The sequence below is a fragment of the Erythrolamprus reginae genome, chromosome 1 (genome assembly GCF_031021105.1).
Source record: "Erythrolamprus reginae isolate rEryReg1 chromosome 1, rEryReg1.hap1, whole genome shotgun sequence".
In the NCBI taxonomy this organism is placed as follows: Eukaryota; Metazoa; Chordata; class Lepidosauria; order Squamata; family Dipsadidae; genus Erythrolamprus; species Erythrolamprus reginae.
In genome coordinates, this window is record NC_091950.1 from 135,312,692 (window position 1) to 135,335,147 (window position 22,456).

Genomic DNA, 22,456 nt, shown 5'->3' on the forward strand with positions numbered 1-22,456 from the left:
GCAGCCCTTCACTGGATCCATAGTTAATTTACTGATTGCTTCTCCAATACTCCCACCCAGCATTGTTTTGATAACTGTCTAGCCATTCAGCTATGATTCACATTAATGATGCAACTCTGATCCTGGTGGAGCGTAAGTGATTGGATGTCTAGGCGGCATGCCAGCTTTGTTCTCTATCTGGCTATGGAATATCACTTCCCATCCCCCACCCCATAGTTGTCTTTTTTGTTGAAAAATAGCTGGTGGGTGGGGGAGATTTGTATTTTTTGTATTTAAGCTGAAACGGATATAACTGATTATCTATTGAGGGCGTCCTTGATGCTCTCTGAGTTTGCTTGTTTTCTTGCAAATATTTCATTACCCTAACTAGGTAACTTCGTCAATTCTAGTAAGGAGTGCTGTTTGCTGTCAGTTTATATTCCGGTGCCTATAAACTGACAGCAATCAGCACTCTTTACTAGCACTGATGAAGTTACCTAGTTAGGGTAATGAAATGTTTACAGAAAATAAGCAAGCTTAGAGAGCACCATCTATAAATATTATCCTTTATTGGTATCATTATCTATTAATATACAACTCTGGAATCTATTCGTGTTAGGTTTCCTTCCCATCTCCCCTGCCCCCCCAAACCTTTTTTTACATAGATTACCAGAGATTGGTTGTGTTTATTTGGTATGCAGGTTGATTTGATTGCATTACTTTGCAGTATGGGTTTTGTAATAGGGTTTCTATTGTTTTAGTACGAGGGTTGCCCAGAAAGTAATGCACCACCTTTTTTTCTTCAACAATTACGGTATTTATTGAACACAATGAAACCTACACACAAGAAAGAATGCTGTTTCTTCTACACTCCTTATTTTTCCACGTAATCTCTGTCCCGTTCTATGGCGTTCCCGAGACACAAGGGCAGTGATGGTAAATCTTTTTTCCTTGAATGCCGAAAGAGTGTGGGCGTGCACTATCGTGCATGCGTGAGTGCTCATACCCATAATCCAATGCCTGGGGGGGCATGAAAACAGCTTCCCCCACCCCCCTGAAGGCCAGAAACAGCCTGCTGTCCCAACTTCTGGTGGGCCCAGTAGGCTCATGTTTCGCCCTCCCCAGGCTCCAAAGGTTTTTATGGAGTGTGGAAAGGGGTAAAAACACCCTCCCCCATCCCCCTGGAGGCTCTTTGGAAGCCAAAAATGCCCTCCCAGAGCCTCTGAGCCAAAAATCAGTTGGCCAACATACATGCACGTTGGAGCTAAGCTAGGGCAACAGCTTGCGTGCCAGCAGATGTGGCTCTGCGTGCCACCTGTGGCACCCGTGCTATAGGTTCGCTATCACTGCAAAAGGGCATGTATGCCCTGTAGGTACCACTCCTTGTTCTGGTCACGAAGCCATTTCTGCATTGTGCGAATCACCTCTTCATCATCCTCAAAATGTCTCCCGCGACTAACCGTACTTCTGTCGACTGCAGATTCTCCATAAACTGTACACAAACGTTTGTGAATATTCCCAACAGTTTCTTTCTCCGCAATGACAAATTCAATGACGACACACTGCTTGTAACGTATATCAATTACAGATACCATTTTGAAACACTGCTGCAACTGTGCTATCTGTCTGAAGAAATGCAAAATTTACACACCATTCCTGACAATTCAAATAATGTATATCTAAAGTTTCGCATTCATACCTTTACCGTAGATTGAGAAAAAAAATGTGGTACATTACCTTCTGGGTGACCCTCGTATTTAATATTTGACTTCTTTTTATTACTGTATTGTATTTTTATATTGTTGTAAGCTGCCCTGAGTCCCATTGGGATTGGGCGACATAGAAGTCTAATCAAATAATTAATTTTAATTTAATTTAATTTATTAGACTTGTATGCTGCCCCTCTCCGTGGACTCGGGGCAGCTCACAACAAAATAGTGACAGTATAGCAAATCTAATATTAAAAACATTCTAAAACCAACATTGGAACCATACAACACAATCATACCACGCATAAAATGAACAATCCTGGGGGGTATCTCAGTTCACCCAAGCCTGGCGACATAAGTGAGTCTTTAGTAACTTACGAAAGGCAAGGAGGGTGGGGGAGGTTCTAATCTCCGGGGGGAGTCGATTCCAGAGGGCCGGGGCCTCCACAGAGAAGGCTCTTCCCCTGGGGCCCGCCAGACGACATTGTTTTGTTGACGGGATCCGGAGAAGGCCAACTCTGTGGGACCTTATCAGTCGCTGGGATTCGTGCGGCCGAAGACGGTGCCGAAGTTGTCTTCAAGTATCTGAAAGGTTAATAGAATAACAGAGTTGGACGGGAACTTGGAGGTCATCTAGTCCAACTCCCTGCTCAAGAAAGAGACTCTACACAATAATAAAGAATAAACAAACAAATAAACAAATAAATAAAAAAATTAAATTGAAAACCCTCAGTAAAGATAAATTTGCTTGGTTTCTGGTTTTTGTTATTTTGTTCTGATACAGGTGCTCCACTGGCAACTGGAAAGGTATTTTGCATTTTACAAATGCTGCTACAGTAAATTTTGTTGCTGTCGTTTCGGTGTGGGTTTCTGCAGTAGCGGTTGTTTTTTTATTAAAGGGGGTTGCTTAAATGTTGAAACTTAAATTTAGCAGGGAATTTAAACTTGGAAAAGTTTGAAATCAAGCATGTAATTTCTAGGAACATTATTCAGGTTTGCTGGCTGGAATAGCTACTTGTCCAGAGAGAAGAAAGATTGCAGTGAAGAAGATAAATTGCTTCACATCCTGCATATTCAACAGGGCAACCACTGACAGCATTAGTTCTTGGTACGCCACAATGATTTGCATGTGTTCAAATATATGCGGATGTATTGGATTTTACCCACATGTCAATGGAGTCCTTTATTTCATGTTAAGAGGCAAGGTTCAGTGGAGGCTTTTTCTCTGGAATAAAAGAAGAACAGAGAATATTCTTGCATAGTTTGCAATATTTCTTGGCAACTTCTTCCGTAACCCATGCTCATCTCTGAAGGCTGTCTCATTTTCTCCAAGCAGGAATTTCCTGTGATCAGACTGCTGCTTATAAGAATTCCAGATGTAATGACATTGGTTAGAGTTGAGAGCTTACATACTTTCCTGTCCAAGTGTAGTGTTGCGTGTTGGACTTCTATAACTTGTGCAATTCCCAGCCAGCATGGTCAGCTTCTTACTCCGGTAACAAGAATTACAAGACATTGTAATTATCTAGATTATTACAATGTAATTATCTACCCTTAGATTATCTACGGTTGACCTATCCAGATTCCTAAGAGGTCAGTAAGGGGCGAGTACAAGTGCACTAGAGTGCCTTCCGTCCCCTGTCCTATTGCTCTCCTATATCTCCTGTTCCTTTCTTCTATTCCTATATCTCTTCTATTCTTTCATTGATATGTTCTATTACTATACCTTCTTTTCTATTCTTTCTTAGATATATTTTACTATGAGTATCTCCTCTATAACCTTCATCGTGTATTTTACTATGTGTATATAGATATACAGTGAACCCTCGATCATCGCGAGGGTTCCGTTCCAGGACCCCACACAATGATCGATTTTTAGCGAAGTAGCGGTGCGGAAGTAAAAACACCATCTGCGCTTGCGCAGATGGTGTTTTTGCTTCTACTGCCGCCCGCCCTTCGCCCGCCCACCCCGTTGCTCACGCAACGGCTTCCCTGGGTGCCCGCTCGCTTGGGAACATCCCAGCTTCGCTCCCCAGCTGGGAAGCGGATCTAGGGAGTCCCCACCGCGCGCGCGTTGCTGGGGAAAGCGCGCGCGCTTGGGAACATCCCAGCTTCGCTCCCAGCTGGGGAGCGGATCTAGGGAGTCCCCACCGCGCGCGCGTTGCTGGGGAAAGCGCGCGCGCTTGGGAACATCCCAGCTTCGCTCCCAGTCTAGGAAAGTATCTTTTATGTGATACTAATTCACATGTACTTTGATTCCAGTTTGTTTGATAAGAAATGTTTCTTGTGCTCTCAAACCAATTCATTTTTTTTGCAAGTGGCTAAACATTCAAATATATTTTCCATTCACATGTAAATCTTTAATTGTAAGTAGTTGCTCTATTTGCAGTTCCCGTGAATAGTTAATTACCAGTAAATGTGTATCTCTTACTTGCATTTTGTGACCTTTTGGTTCCAATATTTTACTACGCTATTTGTTTTTTGTGACCTCTTACAGTAATTTGGAGCATTATAATATGATGCTTATAGGTAACACTGGGAGACTTACCTAGATTCCTGAATGTCTAGAGGCCTAGCCATGATTGTGTATTGAATTATCTTCTGTTTAAGCAAAAGTCATAGAAACATAGAAGATTGACGGCAGAAAAAGACCTCATGGTCCATCTAGTCTGTCCTTATACTATTCCCTGTATTTTATCTTAGGATGGATATATGTTTATCCCAGGCATGTTTAAATTCAGTTACTGTCAACTTGTATCATTACTCTACTCCAGTATCATAATTCAGGTCCAGCCGGTGTATTAACAAGCATTATTTGTAGATGAAGATCTTATCCAGTTCCTTCCTGTTTTTGACACACGTGAGTTGAGACTATTGATGTGTGACAAAAAGAGAGTGTGCATTTTTGGGACTTCTTGCATCATACTCTGTTTATGCATAACCACGAGAAATAAGTGTGTGTATTGATGTTAGGTTTTGTTTGTTTTATAAACAATTACAATCAAAGAATGTTGGAAAGATGATATATGCATGGGACTAGCACAATAAAGTCATTTATATTTTATTAATATATGACAAGGGCTTTTTTGGGGGGAAGCATCCAGTTGTTATGTACAGTGGTACCTCTACTTATGAACTTAATTCGTTCTATGACCAGGTTCTTAAGTAGAAAAGTTTGTAAGAAGAAGCAATTTTTCCCATAGGAATCAATGTAAAAGCAAATAATGTGTGCGATTGGAGAAACCACAGGGAGGGTAGAGACCCTGTTTCCTCCTAGGAGATTCCTAGAGAGGGCCCATGGAGACTTCTTCCTGCCTTTTCTGGTCCTGTTTCCTCCCAGTAGATTATTAGAGAGGCCTCACAGAGGCTTCTCCCTACCTTTTCCGACCCTGTTTCCTCCCAGGAGATTCCTAGAGAGGCCCCACGGAGGCTTCTCCCTGCCTTTTCCAGTTACAGTTTCAGAGGCTCGGGTTTGTAAATGAAAAATGGTTCTTGAGAAGAGGGGAAACAAATCTTGAACACCCGATTCTTATCTAGAAAAATTTGTAAGTAGAGGCGTTTGTAGGTAGAGGTTCCACTGTACTCTGAACTACTAAAATGAAGAATTACCGTACCTGGCACTAATAGAGGAGTCCGACTTTCAAATGCCACTGGAAGACCAACAGACTTCACCGGGCAGAAATTGTGCAGCTGAGGCCTTGAAAAATAGAGGAAGGATAACTTCCTGTAGCAAGACTGGATGGTGGTAATGATGGACTAATGATTTGTCATCCCAATCCTTTGGACTGTGAAACTCTCTCTGAGAAACGTGACAGAACTACTGTGAACATATGCTTTGATAACAGCCTCTTATTGCTGTTTACATGGGAATAAATGATGCAACCAAGCACAGCTGCAGCTGGATCCTATTACAAAACTTTGCTAAGGAAACTATAAGTTTTGAAACAAAGAGCTTAATGAAAAACGATATAAAGAAGAACTCTGATAGGCGTCATTGTTCTGTTGCTGTGCTGACTGAATCAGAATGGAAGGAACAGGAACTGATAAACCAGTTTATGCTTTTGAGAAGAGCATTGCACCCAAATATTGGAAAATATACTGCTAAATTCACAAACGTGAGGACTTTATCCTCACTGTTGTAACTGAGTGGTCAAGAAATCTCCTGGGAGGAAACAGGGCCGGAAAAGACGGGGAGAAGCCTCTGTGGGGCCTCTCTAGGAATCTCCTGGGAGGAAACAGGGCCAGAAAAGGCGGGGATAAGCCTCTGTGGAGCCTCTCTAGGAATCTCCTGGCCTGGGAGGAAACAGGCCCTTCACCCTCCCTTTGGTTTCCCCAATCGCACACATTATTTGCTTTTACGTTGATTCCTATGGGGAAAATTGCTGCTTCTTACAAACTTTTCTACCAAGAACCTGGTCACGGAACGAATTAAGTTCGTAAGTAGAGGTACCACTGTATTTTTTAAGTCTCTTGGCCCTGACAATCATTCCATTTCTGTTCCTTGATTGGTTGCTCAAAAACATGTTTCATGTGTGCAATATATTTTAATTTTTAAAATACGATTTGCTTCTTAATATGCCCAATATACTAATAATTAAATGCTTTAAAAAAAGTGAAGAATAAATAATTGAAAAACAAAAGTTACATGTTGGAAATGTTGATTTGTCCTAACGTGGTTCATGAAATGCATTTGCATTTACCTTTTAGCAGTACAGTGAGAAAGTTGGTGCTAAAATAACAGCTTGCTTATGACTCTGCAAGAAATCCATACCTGAGGACAGATGTTCTTCCTCTCCAGAGCTAATGTCAGAAATCTGAAGTAGAAAAAAACTGTCTGGATAAATTTGATTGTGACCAATCTTGTGTTTTTAATAACAGTTAGAAAAATGCTGCAAAGCAGGCTGCTTAATTTGGTACACTTGAGACATATTTAGACTGTGATGGCTGATGACGGTAAGATTGTCAGTCCAACACATCTGGAGGCTCTGAGTTGGGAAAGGTCGCCCAATGGCTTGATGGTTGTACCCTGAATTTGAACAGTGATGTGGGTGCTCATTGGTTTAATTCTTTCAACCTGCTATAGGTAAATACCCAGCTTCTCTCATTGCTAACTACTGTATATGGCTTGGTTTAGGGATAGCAATTATATTTTACTAACATATATTAAGTCGTCTTCCCCCAACATAAATTCTTGTTCAGACTTCTGCAGTTGTTCAGTTTCCTCCTTTTCATATTCTTATATTTTATATGCAACAACGTATCAGCATTCTGTAATTATTAAAGTGTGATATAAACACTGCTTCCATATTCATATTAGAGACGCTACACAGAACATATAGAAAATATCTGCTTAAACATTAAAACTTATGGACATTATTTCAATGAACAAAAACTAAGACACCAGTTTGAACATAGTTCTTTTGTTCATTAGACAGCAAAATGCATACATCAGTGGTGTTATAATATTGTGAGGAGTTATTGGTTTTTTAATATTTGCATATTGGATATTTATCTTTGTAAACCTCCCAGAATCATTGTGAGTTGGGCAGCCATGTAAATTTTCTTAAATAAATTAGTATTGTGTTTTTTACCTTCTTACATTATTTTGTAAATTATATTTAATCACCTGAGAAAAATGTGGTAAAGTTTACTATTTTTAAATGTTATTTTTCTAATGCCTTATAATATATTCCAATTGGATTACTGCAAACAGGTGGTAATGTCTAATTGTTAATAAGAAATCAAAGTACCCTATGTACAAAATTAGGAGCTATTGTGAGAAATACTTGCTAAAATGTTTAGTGTTATATGTACAGGAAGAGTTTTTAGGTATTCAAAGGTTTTCAGTCATCGGAGCCTTAAAGTGCTGTCAGAAATGGTACCGTTTCCATTCTGCCTTGCCTTTACTGTTGGAACAAGATCTAAATTTTAAGATCTTCCTCCAAGAGGTATAACAAGCAGGAAGAGGGAGATTGTGATCCCGCTATATAGAGCGCTGGTGAGACCACATTTGGAATACTGTGTTCAGTTCTGGAGACCTCACCTACAAAAAGATATTGACAAAATTGAACAGGTCCAAAGATGGGCTACAAGAATGGTGGAAGGTCTTAAGCATAAAACATATCAGGAAAGACTTAATGAACTCAATCTGTATAGTCTGGAGGACAGAAGGAAAAGGGGGGACATGATCGAAACATTTAAATATGTCAAAGGGTTAAATAAGATTCAGGAGGGAAGTGTTTTTAATAGGAAAGTGAACACAAGAACAAGGGGACACAATCTGAAGTTAGTTGGGGGAAAGATCAAAAGCAACATGAGAAAATATTATTTTACTGAAAGAGTAGTAGATCCTTGGAACAAACTTCCAGCAGACGTGGTTGGTAAATCCACAATAACTGAATTTAAACATGCCTGGGATAAACATATATCCATCCTAAGATAAAATACAGAAAATAGTATAAGGGCAGACTAGATGGACCATGAGGTCTTTTTCTGCCATCAGTCTTCTATGTTTCTATGTAACAGTAGATATCAATTGCTGTGAAAAGTACCTGTCAATGAATCTAGATCTTCATGAAAGATCAACTAGAACCTTATTTTATCATTATGCGAAAATCATTTGAAAACATCTGACAGTTCTTCAATTTATGACTATGACTATGATTTACCCATCATGGGATCCTTACTTGTTATTAACTTATTGCTAGTGAATGTAGACAGCATAGATATTATTAAGGTAATATCTTAATATAACCCTCATTTTTCAACCAGTTTGTACCTCTGGGATAAATTAGAGCCAAAGGAAAACCACAAGACATTTAGAGCATTTCAGCAGAAGCAAGGCAAGCCTGTAAAGCATGCCAAAGAAAGAGAGAGAGAGAGAGAGAAAGAAAGAGAGAGAGAGAGAGAAAGAAAGAAAGAGAAAGAAAGAAAGAACGAAAGAAAGATCACAGCTGTAATTGGGAGATCACTTTCTGCCCGAATGCAGATGTCAACTAGGAGTCCCTCGTGTGCTGAGCTTTGCATTGTAGCTCTTTCAAGTACCGCAACAGGGTATGAAAAGCAAAGTATGTGTTCCCTGATGGTTACTGTGCATTTTAATTTCATGTGTGCCTTTGAGTCTTTGTTTAGGCCGTGCAGGACGACAGTGTGGTTTCAAAGTGGGTTTTTAAAAATTTCTTGCTGATGTTTGCATTGATAGATTTATTGTCTAATTCTGCTTATTAATGTCATGGTGTTTAGCAATTCATTTTTCTTTACACAGTATTACACTGAATTATTTCAGATATTCCAAACCAAGTCACATCACATCCGAACTGTACACCTGTCATTTTTTTGCTGGAAATTATCAAAGTGCAATGGAGCCTAGAAACATCTAGAATGTTTTGGTGGTTTGGTGCAGTAAACCACAGGTTTTATACACAGATGGTATGATTTATTTTGAGCTTGATTTGATATCTCTACGTGGGGCTACCTTTGAAGAGTGTTCAGAAACTACAAATTGTGCAAAATGCAGCCCCACGAGCAGTCATGGGCCTACCCAGACATGCCCATATTTCTCCAACACTCCATGGTCTGTACTGGCTTCTGGACTCAATTCAAAATGTTGGTTATGACCTATAAAACCCTACATGGCAACAATTCTTAACTTTGATTAATTTGATTTTGATATATATTGTAAGCCGCCCGAGTCCTCGGAGAAGGGCAACATATAAATCCAATAGATGGATGGATGGATGGATGGATGGATGGATGGATGGATGGATGGATGGATGGAAGGCATCTACCATTCTACTACAAGTGTGTTTATTGCTCTTTTTTCTGAGATAATCTTTCTTAGGGAAAGATAAAGTTTTCTCAGATGTTCTGTGTCTTGGACTTTGTTTCATAAAAAATAGATAGATTCTCAGATGTGCTTAATCAATTGGAGTTATTTTGATTCCTAGCCATCTTAACTGGTGATTAGAAATTTTGGAAGTTGTGGCTTGAAAGCACCTCTTAAGGGCACGGGCACCAGTTAGGGGGAAGCTATTTTAAGATGCAACTTTGCGAGCTCTTTTTGTTGGCATGCATTTTATGAAATTGATTTGTGATCGTCTGTCACTAGATACATACAGTCTTGGTTTGACGATGCTAATTGAGAGTGGAAACTCAGTATTTAAGCAATGCAGTCATAAATCAAGAAATCATATTAACCTGTTACTACCGTGTTTCCCCTAAAGTAAGACAGTGTCTTACTTTCTTTTTATCCCCAAAAGCCCCACTATGTCTTACTTTCGGGGTATGTCTTATATTGGAAAAAAATTGTCGAATTTTTTGTTTTAACCATAAAATTAACATTTAGACGCGGTGACGTATGGAGGGGGGTGGCGCGGAAGTGGGCAGGAGGCGGCGCTCATTAAGATCAGAGGGAGGTGGCAGACGCGGTGATGTATGGAGGGGGGACGGTGCGGACGTGGGCAGGAGGCGGCGCGCAGCTAGATGAGAGGGAGGCGGCAATACCCCCGTGTTTCCCCGAAAGTAATATGTCTTACTTTCGGGGTACGGCTTATATTAGCCGACCCCCTGAAGCCCCCGATACGTCTTACAATCGGGGGTGTCTTACTATCGGGGAAACAGGGTAGCATAGCAACAATACTTCTGGAAGCCCAGTTGTCATCATTTAAAAGAGGCCTGTGCAGGTTGGAAAGTGATGATGTCATGTGACCATGACTTCTGACTTCCTGATGGCTTCTCCATTGACTTTGCTTGTGGGAAGCCTGCAGGAAAGGTCAGAAATCACAACAGTCTGATTGCAGGGAAGCCATAATAGATGTACGTATGAGGTCCAGTTACAACTGCCACGCGTTTGGAAGCATTGCACGTTCAAATGCTTGCTGAATGAGTGGTTGTTGCTGTGAATTAGAAGATTGCTGCTAAGACTGAAATGTTTTGGAAAGATATTCTGAAATGTAGTTCTTAAGAATGACACCTTCCACATTAATATATTGCATACTAGGCTCATCTCTATCACAATGTTTTAATACTTCATATTCAGGCTTGAAATATTTTGTATTGAAATGAGATTGTAAGCAAGGATTCAAATTCTTACAGACCTTTTCCTTTTCCATAGTACTTGGCATCCCAAAGGATTCTTTTTGCTTCCTTGGGAAGAAAATGTTTGCCTGTTCCTCAGCTCGAAGGCAAAATTATTTTGCCTGTTCCTCAGCTCGAAGGCAAAATTATTTTGCCTGTTCTATGGGAATATTTCTGTCATTGAAAATGCATAATGAATTCTATAATGATTGCTGTTTTAAAAACTTTGGCCTGATGGATTCTACAGTAGCAGATCTACTGGGAGACCTAAAACAATCTCTTTCATGATGTATTGTCTCAATTTTTTTTTAAAAAAAAGCCTCATTCTGATGCAAGAGGCAGATGAAAATGCACACTTATTTTATTTTATTTATTTATTGGATTTTTATGCCGCCCCTCTCCAGAGACTCAGGGCGGCTAACAGCAATAATAAGACAGCGTATAACAATAATCCAATACTAAAAACAGTTAAAACCCATTATAATAAAAAACCAAACATACATACAGACATACCATGCATAAAATTATAAAGGCCTAGGGGGAAAGGGTATCTCAATTCCCCCATGCCTGGCGGCAGAGGTGGGTTTTAAGTAGCTTACGAAAGGCATGGAGGGTGGGGGCAATTCTAATCTCTGGGGGGAGTTGGTTCCAGAGGGCCGGGGCCGCCACAGAGAAGGCTCTTCCCCTGGGTCCCGCCAAGCGACATTGTTTAGTTGACGGGACCCAGAGAAGACCCACTCTGTGGGACCTAACTGGTCGCTGGGATTCGTGCAGCATAAAGTGAAAATGCATACAAATGCTTAGTGCATTTGAAGGCACTGGAATTTTACTGCATTTACTGCACCTGTAGATACAAATGCCAATTACTGCTATTTCAAGCATCTTTTTTCTTTCAGGCATATTGTGCTATGCCAGTTTGCCAGATGTCAAGTACCAGAATAAAACAGTTGGAAATGTTACCTTCCTTTTCTTATGTTTTGAAAAAGAATGAAGCCTGCCAACTTGCTTTTGCCTTGCATAAAGTTTTTCAAATTGACTGAAGAAAGAGTCATTAAAGTTTCAGAGAATTTATTATTGCTTCTTGGTTCTGCTTATATCTTTTAGGTGCTTTGGAGCTGCTTTTCACATTGTGAGATCATTTTGTCCTGCATGAATGCATCAAAATTCTTCTTGCAATATTTCGGTCAACATAGTTAACTAGCGATTCAAATGCCTCCTAACCCTGTGTTGGTAAGTACAAATTTCCAAAACAGTGGAATGAAAATTACTAAACATTTTGAATTTTATTTTTTCTTGCTGACTTAATCAGGTGGTTACATATTGCAATTGAAGAATTCAAGCCAACCTGTTAAATTAGGACAATAGATAATCTGAAAAGCATTACGAAGTATTCTCTGTGACTATTGCTGCCAGTGCAGGAAGTCCTTGCCTTTAAACAGTTCATTTAGTGACTGCTCAAAGTTACAACAGCACTGGAAAAAAGTGATGTATAACTATTTTTTCACACTTATGACCATGATAAAAATTCAGACGCTTCAAAGCTGACTCATATTTATGACCATTGCATTTATTTATTTATTTATTACTTAGATTTGTATGCCGCCCCTCTCCGAAGTCTCGGGGCGGCTCACAACACGTGGAAACAAATTATAAATAATCTAACAAATTTAAAATTAAAAGATTTAAAAGACCCCATATACTAACAGACATACACACAGGCATACCATATATAAATTAAACATGCCCAGGAGAAGATGTTTCAGTTCCCCCATGCCTGACGGCAAAGGTGGGTTTTAAGGAGTTTACGGAAGGCAGGAAGAGTAGGGGCGGTTCTAATCTCCGGGGGGAGTTGGTTCCAGAGGGCCGGTGCCGCCACAGAGAAGGCTCTTCACCTGGGGCCCGCCAACCGACATTGTTTAGTTGACGGGACCCGGAGAAGGCCCACTCTGTGGGACCTTATCGGTTGCTGGGATTCGTGTGGCAGGAGGCGGTCTCGGAGATATTCTGGTCCAATGCCATGAAGGGCTTTAAAGGTCATAACCGACACTTTGAATTGTGACCGGAAACTGATCGGCAACCAATGCAGACTGCAGAGTGATGGTGAAACATGGGCATACCTAGGTAAGCCCATGACTGCTCTCGCAGCTGCATTCTGCACGATCTGAAGTTTCCGAACACTTTTCAAAGGTAGCCCCATGTAGAGAGCATTACAGTAGTCGAACCTCGAGGTGATGAGGTGATGAGGGCATGAGTGACTGTGAGTAATGAGTCCCGGTCCAGATAGGGCTGCAACTGGTGCACCAGGCGAACCTGGGCAAACGCCCCCCTCGCCACAGCTGAGAGATGTTTTTCTAATGTGAGCTGTGGATCGAGGAGGACGCCCAAGTTGCGGACCCTCTCTGAGGGGGTCAATAATTCCCCCCCCCAGGGTAATGGACGGACAGATGGGATTGTCCTTGGGAGGCAAAACCCACAGCCACTCCGTCTTATCCGGGTTGAGCTTGAGTCTGTTGACACCCATCCAGGCCCCAACAGCCTCCAGGCACCGGCACATCACTTCCACCGCTTCGTTGACTGGGCATGGGGTGGAGATGTAAAGCTGGGTATCATCCGCATATTGATGATACCTCACCCCATGTCCTTGGATGATCTCGCCCAGCGGTTTCATGTAGATGTTGAATAGCAGGGGGGAGAGGACCAACCCCTGAGGCACCCCACAAGGGAGAGACCTAGGAGTCGACCTCTGACCCCCCACTAACACCGACTGCGACTGGCCAGAGAGGTAGGAGGAGAACCACTGAAGAACAGTGCCTCCCACCCCCAACCCCTCCAGCCGGTGCAGAAGGATACCATGGTCGATGGTATCGAAAGCCGCTGAGAGGTCAAGGAGCACCAGGACAGAGGATAAACCCCTGTCCCGGGCCCGCCAGAGATCATCCATCAACGCGACCACAGCGGTTTCCGTGCTGTAACCGGGCCTGAAACCCGACTGCTGGGGACCTAGATAATCGGCTTCTTCCAAGGACCGCTGGAGCTGGAGCGCCACCACCTTCTCGACAACCTTCCCCATAAAGGGAAGGTTGGAGACTGGACGATAGTTGTTAAGCACAGCTGGGTCCAGGGAGGGCTTCTTGAGGAGGGGGCGCACGAGCGCTTCTTTATAGAGTGATGGAAAAACTCCCCTCCCCAAGGAAGCGTTGGTAATCTCCTGGGCCCAGCTCCGCATCACCTCCCTGCTGGCCGAAACCAGCCAGGAGGGACACGGATCCAGTAAACAGGTGGCGGAACTCACAGCTCCAATGGCCTTGTCCACTTCATCAGGTGTCACCAGATCAAATTCTTCCCAGACAGGTGGACAAGTACGTGCCCCAGTCACCTCGACTGACTCGTTGTCAGTCGACTCTGTTTTACAATTGGAGTCGAGGTCGGCCCGGATCCGAGCGACTTTATCAGCGAAAAACGTGTTAAAATCCTCGGCACTACTCTGTAAGGGCTCCCCAACTCCCCCCTGGTTAAGAAGGGAGCGGATCACCCTAAACAGAGCGGCCGGGCGGGATTCCGCTGATGCAATCAAGGCGGCATGATACGCGCATCTTGCCGCCTTGAGCGCCACTTTGTAAGTCTTAATAAAAGCTCTTACAAGTGTTCGGTCGGATTCAGACCTACTCTTCCTCCATCGCTTCTCTAGACGTCTCTTTTGGCGTTTCAACTCCCGGAGCTCCTCGTTGAACCATGGGGCTCTACGGGGTCTAGCACCACGGAGAGGTCGCAAAGGCGCAATCCGGTCAAGAGCCCCCGCCGCAGCCCTGTTCCAGGCCTCCGCGAGAGACTCCGCCGAACTGTGGACGAGTGCCTCTGGAATAACCCCAAGCGCCGTTTGAAAGCATTGTCCCAGGGTCATGTGATCTCCTTTTTTGACCTCCCAACAAACAAAGTTAATGGAGAAGCCAAGTTCAGTTAAAAACTCTGTTACTAACTTAACAACTTCAGTGATTCACTTAACAAATGTGGCAAGGAAAGGTCGTAAAGTGGACCAAAACTCACTTAACAAATGTCTCCCTTAGCAATTTGGGCTCAAATGTGGTTGTAAGTTGAGGACTACTTGTATATCAGATAGTTACAATATTATTATCTATTTTCCAAAACATAATACAAAATCCAAACTGGACAGGTCAATAGCATAAGATGCTTTGAGATAGGTATTGCTGATTTTTTTATCTGAATGGAAACAATTTACACTTAAAATCATCATAGATTTGTCGAGAATATTTTTGTTTGTGTGTCATATTTATTAACTGCCCATTTCTTTCATGGAGGGACTCTGGATGGCGTACAATAGAAATGATAAAGAAATGACTGGTAGGCTAAGTGGGCTTCTTAAATATAGGATTATATTTTGGATAAGTTAAGTGTTTGAAACAAGAGCAAATAATTACCGCTCAAGATAGCCTATTGTAAGGATTCCCTGCTGGTGGCAAGCATGCAGGTTCCCCATCCTTCTCAAAACCAAAACAAAATCACTAAAAGTGCTGTTCAATATAGCCAGTGGCTGTGGGTCATGAACAGGGGTGGGTTCCTCCGGGTTTGGACCAGATCCCACAACCACTGGTGACGTGACAATGGCGTCACGGATCCGGTTCAGTTTTTTTTTTAGAATTTTTGGTGAATTTTTCCATCTTCGGATGGCTTTTTCTTTTCTTCTACTTGAAAAAAAACTCTCCTGCCCACCCACCTACGGGTTAATCCTGAGCTTTAGTTCTTTGCCCGAAGCATAGCTGACCAGCTCCTCAGCTGTGTTTTGGGCTCTTATGGGACTAAGGACAATGCACGAAAGCAAAAATGCACAAAGGGATGGCACGCACGGGAGCGGAGCAAGTGCTTGCACGCACAGTGTCACAATGCAAACTGGTGGCGAAGGTAAGTGGAATCCACCCCCGGACATGAACTACATCCCATAGTATGAAATGGGAGCTCACCCTTGCAAATTCAGAATTTCCATAGTTCTTAGTTGTCCATCTTATTAATCAATGTTCCTAACTCAGTGTTTCCCAACCTTGGCAACTGGAAGATATCTGGACTTCAACTCCCAGAAGTCCCCAGCTGGCTGGGGAATTCTGGGAGTTGAAGTCCAGATATCTTCCAGTTGCCAAGGTTGGGAAACACTGTCCTAACTATCTAGATATGCAACTTAATGAGGGAGAGAATAGGAAAGTGCCTAAGGATTTTCCATTTACTTTATTTCCCCCACACAAGTAATTTGTTCTTCCCCATACGTTCTTCCTCACTCCCAGCTTTTACACAGCAGAGTTGAACAGCAGAGAAAGAGGTAGGGAGGGATTCAGGGCCATGTGCAAGCTTTAAGACTATTCACCAATTTCATTGGTTGGAAAGATACAGAATGCAGGTCCGGGGTGGGTTTGGATCCTTTTGCTGCTGGTTTGCTTAGGGTTGTGCCATGCACGCAGCAATCAAATGATGGCCTCTGTGCAGAAGCAAAATCCAAGATGGCGGCGCCCATGGAGACACCAACAGAACTGGCTCCGTGACATCATCACCAAATTATTAACGATTCTAAAGAACTGGCTAGAACTGGTAGGAACCCACCTCTGATGCAGGTAGTCCTCAATTTACAATAATAATGGAGCCTGGAATTCCTGTCAGATGTCATAATTAGTGTTGGGCGAACCGAACTTGCAAAGTTTGGATTCAGCGTTTGCTCGAACACTGCAGTGGGCGGGAGGGGGGAGGGCTCTGAAAAGAGGAGGAGGAGCCGGGTGCTGGTGGCGGCAGAGGAAGGCGAACATCAAGGAGCTGTCGGCTGGTCGGGAGGCGCAAAAGGAGGCGGTGAATCCCACAATGGGATTCCAGGGGCAGAGCTTTGACATCACAGAGACTTCTTTCTGGCCGGCCTAAATGGGGAGTTGAGCCAGGAAGGAGTCTCCGTGACATCAAAACCCCGCTCCCAGAATCCCATCGTGGGATTCCCCACCTCCTTTTGCTTGCAGCGCCTCTCGGGAATGGTGCTGCAAGGAAAAGGAGGTGGGGAATCCCACGATGGGATTCCTGGGGCAGGGCTTTGATGGAGAAGTGTTCGGGTTTGGCAAACTTACCCGAACTCCGCCGCCAAGTTTGGGTAAGTTCACCAAACCCGAACTTCGTTGGATTCGCCCAACACTAGTCATGATAGTTGTAAGTCAAGTAACCCTCATGACTGATTCAATTTTCTGAATTTTTTTGCAGTAGTTGTCAAGCAAACCCATCGTCCACAAGTATTGGCAAGCGATATCATAAATTGCGACTGTGAGGCCCTGCATACAGACATAAAATGTGGGGTGGTTGTTGAGTAATCACGTGACCATGGAATGGGATTATTGGAACTTTGAATCGGGGTCATAATATCTTTTTTGGGTGTGGGGAAGGTGTTTGTTGGAACTTCAAATGATTGCTAGGGACTAATACAAGGACTACCTGTATTCTAAATCTGCTGCTGTTGAAGCGGGTGCATCATTTGACTTACAGTGTTCGCTGATTTTTAACAGTTGCAAAAACTTTTTAAAAGAACTAGAAAGGAAAAAGCAAAACAGTTAAAGAAGCCTAACTATGCCACATTAAGTGCACAATGTGTGTTTTTCATTTGGCAGATTGCGTCACTCAGTGTCCAAGAGTGGCTGGCAAATCTGGAAAACTATTTCCAAGTTCCCTTCCAAATCCAGCCTTGAAGATGAGGACCGGGGTTGTGTTTTCCCTGTTGCTTTCTTTATGTTTGTCTGATCGTGGGAATTCCATTTTAAAAGAAAGTGGTGCTGAAATAGCACATATATACCCGCTCAGTAATGAAAAGCATTGTGAACAAGCTTGTAAAGGCTCAACAGATGCAGGTCAGTCTACCAATGTTCATCTTAAATGTTTTTCTTGGAAGATGTAATGTCCTCGCCACTTTCCATTGTTGTAATTATGGTTTCCATAAATGATAGCTAGATTGTTTTACTGCATTAGTTAGATTGGAAACAAGCCATTATTTTCCCAGGGAATAATGATTCTACAAGATCTCAAATCTAGTGCAACTTGTGTGCATTCCACTAGTTTGTTGTGTTAACATTGCTTAACCTGCTCTCTAACCAGATGTTTCAAACTTTGATAAAAATTCATATTTTCTGTCTCCCTTTCACCATATTTACTATGCTTTGGAACCTGTAAAGCCCTTAAAATGAAAATAGATCTTGGGTTCAGAAATCATTCCATCCAATACCATGTAAAGCAAGGACTTCTAGAGTTAAATCAAGCCTGACAGAGATTTAGCTTCTTTTTCCTCTTTCTATAAAGTCTTTGGGAAGAAGATGTTGACATATTGTTAAGTTCATATCCCCTGCTGTAATTTAGCCCAGTAGCCCACAGATAGGCAATAGTCTCCTCACAATCTTATAGCAATGTCTCCAGTCACTCTTCATATCTTTAATTCTTGCTCTTGTTCTAATTCAGTTGCCCTTAACCATTGAATTTTTCCACCCCAAGATACGTTCTTCTGCAGGCAACTGTTCAGTCTAGTTAGTCCAATGTTACCTGTTTCCATCACATTTTTCAAGTTTATCAGTAAAAGATTCTAGGAAAATTTGCACAAAATAAAATTGTGATCATTTTAGCCCTGGCTGAAGTACAGAACAGATATGTCCTTTTCGATACATTTTTTGTCTATTTTCCTCTCCTTAGTTAGATACCGTACAGTAATTAGGTGGGAAATTAAATAGTTATTCAGTAGCAAATTCCTTGCATTATTTAATATGGAATTCTTACTGAAATGTTTTAACTAATATTGAAGTGGACATTTTCCTGAATAGCATTTGCTTATAAATAAGTGTATATAAAATCTTAATTGTAAGGAAGATGTTTAGTGGATAAATACATAACATATTTCTGGGAGCTCCATTTTAATTGTAGTTCCAAGTGATTGTTGAAACAAAAAGGTCACAAAAGATTTGTGGGGAGGAAACAAATGAAAAACTGAAGCAGAAATGGATTGTGGTTATTTAACTTTGCTAAAGTATAAATAAATCCTTGTTTCAGGAATTCAGCCATTCTAAATTGACTTTACTTTTAGCCTTTATCTATCATCCCTGATCCTTTTTAAGCTGGCTGAGTAATTGGTACTGTATCTCAAAGCATCTGGGAGGGTCTAAGTTGGCTGTTATTTGTTTTTCTATACATTGTTTGACTTACTCCAAATGTTATTTCTTTACGATTCACCAGATAATCCTTACTGCTGGTCAGTGCTGTATCAGAGCCACTGCATCCTTCTACACTGTCCTGAGCTAAGTGCATGTCAGAATACTAGCAGACAAGATATTAAAAAGCTAATGGGAGGTAATGTGGATTTAGCAGAATATTTTTGGTTTTAAAAATAATTTATAATAAGCAAACGATAATTTCACAAGACTCTTACATTTACCATTCATATACTGTATTTTTGGAGTTTAAAAGTAGTTCCAGCAGAGTGCGCACCTGCCAATCACATACACACTCCAGGCCGGGCCACCAAGCTGGAAAGGTTGGATACTACTGCTCTACATGTCCATATGTTTCTAATGTTCAGGACTGCATAGGTTGTGTTGATCCTCAAAACATTTCCTGCATTTTAGTCAATTCTGTTAGATGGAATAGATTTCTGAATGCAACTGTCAGTAGTATAAACCTTTTCCCTCCCGTCTGTTTAAGTATATTCCTCCCAGTTTGTTCTTTTAAAATGTCTTTCTCTCAAATATTTAAATGCACTGAATTATGGTTTTCACATTATATGTGCTTTAAGCATGAAGAGCTGAAAGAAAAGCAACTGATGTCCCCAAAATGAGTCCCTATGAAGTATCAAAGATATCCCTTTGTTCCAAACCCTCAGTAAATGTATTTGAAAAAAGATACACTAGGAACTACAGAGGCATTGCTCCAAAGGGACTTCTCTTGTGTTTGAGAAGTGTTTTGCAAACAGGGAGGGCGCAACCATATTTGTAGGGAGAACTCCCAAAATACTATCATTATTAAACTTGTATGCCATCCAGCTCTCAACAACTCAACACAAGGACTTTTAAAGTTCTATTGTCCTGTGCTGTGCCTAGGGCAAGAATCAGCTGGTTGTCCCTGTTCATTGTTTGCCTTCAACCTATTGAATGTTCTGCCAGCCAGATGTGGATGAAAACAACCAATTTTAGAATAGGCGCTGCTTGCATACCGCTGGGGTGGTTTTTTTTAATCAAAGCTATTTACTTTTGTAAATGCAGAGTAGTCCTTGCCACCTGTTTAGGTAAAAAAGATGGTTTACATGCCCAGTTATGGAATCAATTTAAAAGTGCTGTGCCCAAGTTCATACACCCAGATAGATAGGTAGGTGTATAGTGGCTGGGATTTTCATCCACGGTAAGCGAATTAGAAACGAGTCAGTTATCTTGTATGTACCATTCTTGAATTGTGTCCATGAACATTTTTGTTGAAGTTCTGATTATGGGTCTGTTTTTTTTGCTTTTTAAGAATTTGTGACTCGTAAAAGAAGAGAACATGATGCACTCCCTGAGATAAACCCTACAGGAAATGTGAATAAAGAGTTAGACGTGCTGAACAGTTCCGAATCAATTCAGAAACCCACAGAAGTGCCTCTTTTATTAATATCAAGGACTATAACGGGAGCTCCTGCAGTCAACTCCACCAACAATGCCAGTTTGGCAAAACAAAATACTTCCAGTTTGAGAACAACCACTGCCAGCCTTGTGAACACTAGCGTCTCTCAACATGTTTCAGGATCAACAGCCATAATCAATACTAGGAATAGCACGATTAAAATCCAGAATAATTTTACTGGTAGCATCCTAAATAACACCGTAAGTATTCCAAGCAGCCACCCTTGGATAACTCCCACAAAAGGAGCAAGCACTACTAATGACATTGCAAATACTACAGAAGCAAAAGGGACACAAGAGAGTAAATTAATATCGGGTGTGCCAGAGAAAACAGTATCAACAGAAGCTCTTCCCAGGAGTGTGTCAACCACTGCTTTGACTACAATAGCAACTCATTCATCGCTTCCCACAACCCTCCAAAAGCTGCATAGTAGTAGCAGTTCTGCACCAGTTAACATTGGAAATGGTTCTCAGTTAGCGGTAAACTCATCTACAGTTGCACCCACCCTCAAACCGTCAGCATCAACAGCCCAAAGCACGATCCACACAGTTGCAAGTACAACCATGGCAGCAACTTCTGCAGTAATAATAAAGTCACCTGAATTCACAACAGTTGCAGCAGAAAGGATAAAGCCTACTTCCGACAAGGTAGTTTCTCCTGCCTTTACTAAAGCCGCTGGCATTGCCACTTCACAGCAGATATTGTCTACCAGTCAACCAATGAAGGGGGAAACCTCTGCACAGCCCTTGTCAGTGCTCCCAAGTACAAATCCAAAAATGTTAACCAAACCAACAAGTACAATACAAAGCAAAACCCAGAAAGATACAGAAAGAGAAAATAGCTTTCCACAAGTCGACGTCAGTTTGCTCGTAGCAGTGCTTCTTTTTGGTGTTCTGTTTTTTGTGACAATTGTCATCTTATTTGCCATACAAGCCTATGACAGCTACAAAAAGAAGGACTACACTCAAGTGGACTATCTAATCAATGGGATGTACGCAGACTCGGAGATGTGATGTAACGCACGTAGATTCTGATGTGAAAGCAATAGAAATGAAAAGGGGTATCATTTCCATGCACACAAATAGAAATCTGAATCTATATATATATGAATGAATGTGACTTTATTGGGACAAGTAGAAAGCTAAAGGTGGCTTGTCATTCAATTCTGTTTTGCCTGTAAGACCACCTGAAAGTGCTTCCAAATTACTTTCTGTGCAATGAAGGAGAAATGCCATGTACCATGCTTTTAAAAGTACTTTCTAAGAAAACCTCATAGGTAAAGGGTGCCATTAATGTATTATTTCTCAAGCGGTGGTATTGTTTCTGTAGTGCTAATCTTGTCTGCTAATGCCAAGGTGGTGGGTTGATGTTGCGAGAGTTCCCAGATGGTTTCTTCCTGATTCCTGAGGTTCTGTTCATCCCGTTTACAACAAAAAGATGTGTTGTTTTTTTTTTACATGCCAATTTTCCTGAAAATTCCAGCTGGCATGAAGACTGTTAGCTGTTAATGCAAACAAATGGCTAAGCAGCATTAGCATAAGTGGAACAGCACAAAAAGAGTGCCAAAATCTTTTGAGACCCTTTCCTTAGGTATGATATGCTTGATTTAGGTACATTTTAAAACCTTCCTTGAATTGCTAAGCACTCTCATTGCTTTGTCCTGGGGGCAGCATTTGTTGTAAGGTTAGAGAAATCTAATGGTTAAAAATGTATTTACCACAGTTCATTTAATGCTATGCTACTTCGAGTCATGTTGATTCTGCACCTTTTATATGATTTTATTTTTGTAATCATTCACTTAAAAATTGAGGCCTGGAGTCAAGCTTTGTTGCCTTTGTTTCTTCCCTCCTTGTTGTCTGTCCCTACAATCATTTTTACAGGAATTTAACAGGAATTCACATGGCAATTTTATTGTTTTTCTCCAAAGCTCTCAATGTCTTTGAGATCAAAGCATTCTCATACTTCATTTCCTTTCGGTAATTTTTCCAAATTCAAAATCTCTTGATTCTAGTGTTTATATATGACTTTTGACA

At 41.5% G+C, this 22,456-nt stretch overlaps 1 protein-coding gene across 4 annotated transcripts in view; it reads left to right on the plus strand.

The window, feature by feature from the left end:
• Positions 1 to 22,245, plus strand: part of C1H11orf24 (chromosome 1 C11orf24 homolog) — a 32,938-nt gene extending 10,693 nt beyond the window's left edge. For all 4 annotated transcript variants that reach the window (XM_070765857.1, XM_070765848.1, XM_070765873.1 and 1 more), the window contains 4 exons: positions 11,868 to 11,993; positions 17,405 to 17,641; positions 19,008 to 19,121; positions 20,277 to 22,245. In XM_070765857.1, the coding sequence (XP_070621958.1) occupies positions 17,485 to 17,641; positions 19,008 to 19,121; positions 20,277 to 21,436 (1,431 nt within the window). In that variant the 5' untranslated portion in view covers positions 11,868 to 11,993; positions 17,405 to 17,484 and the 3' untranslated portion in view covers positions 21,437 to 22,245. The remainder of the gene's footprint in view (positions 1 to 11,867; positions 11,994 to 17,404; positions 17,642 to 19,007; positions 19,122 to 20,276) is intronic.
• The last annotated feature ends 211 nt before the right edge of the window (positions 22,246 to 22,456 follow it).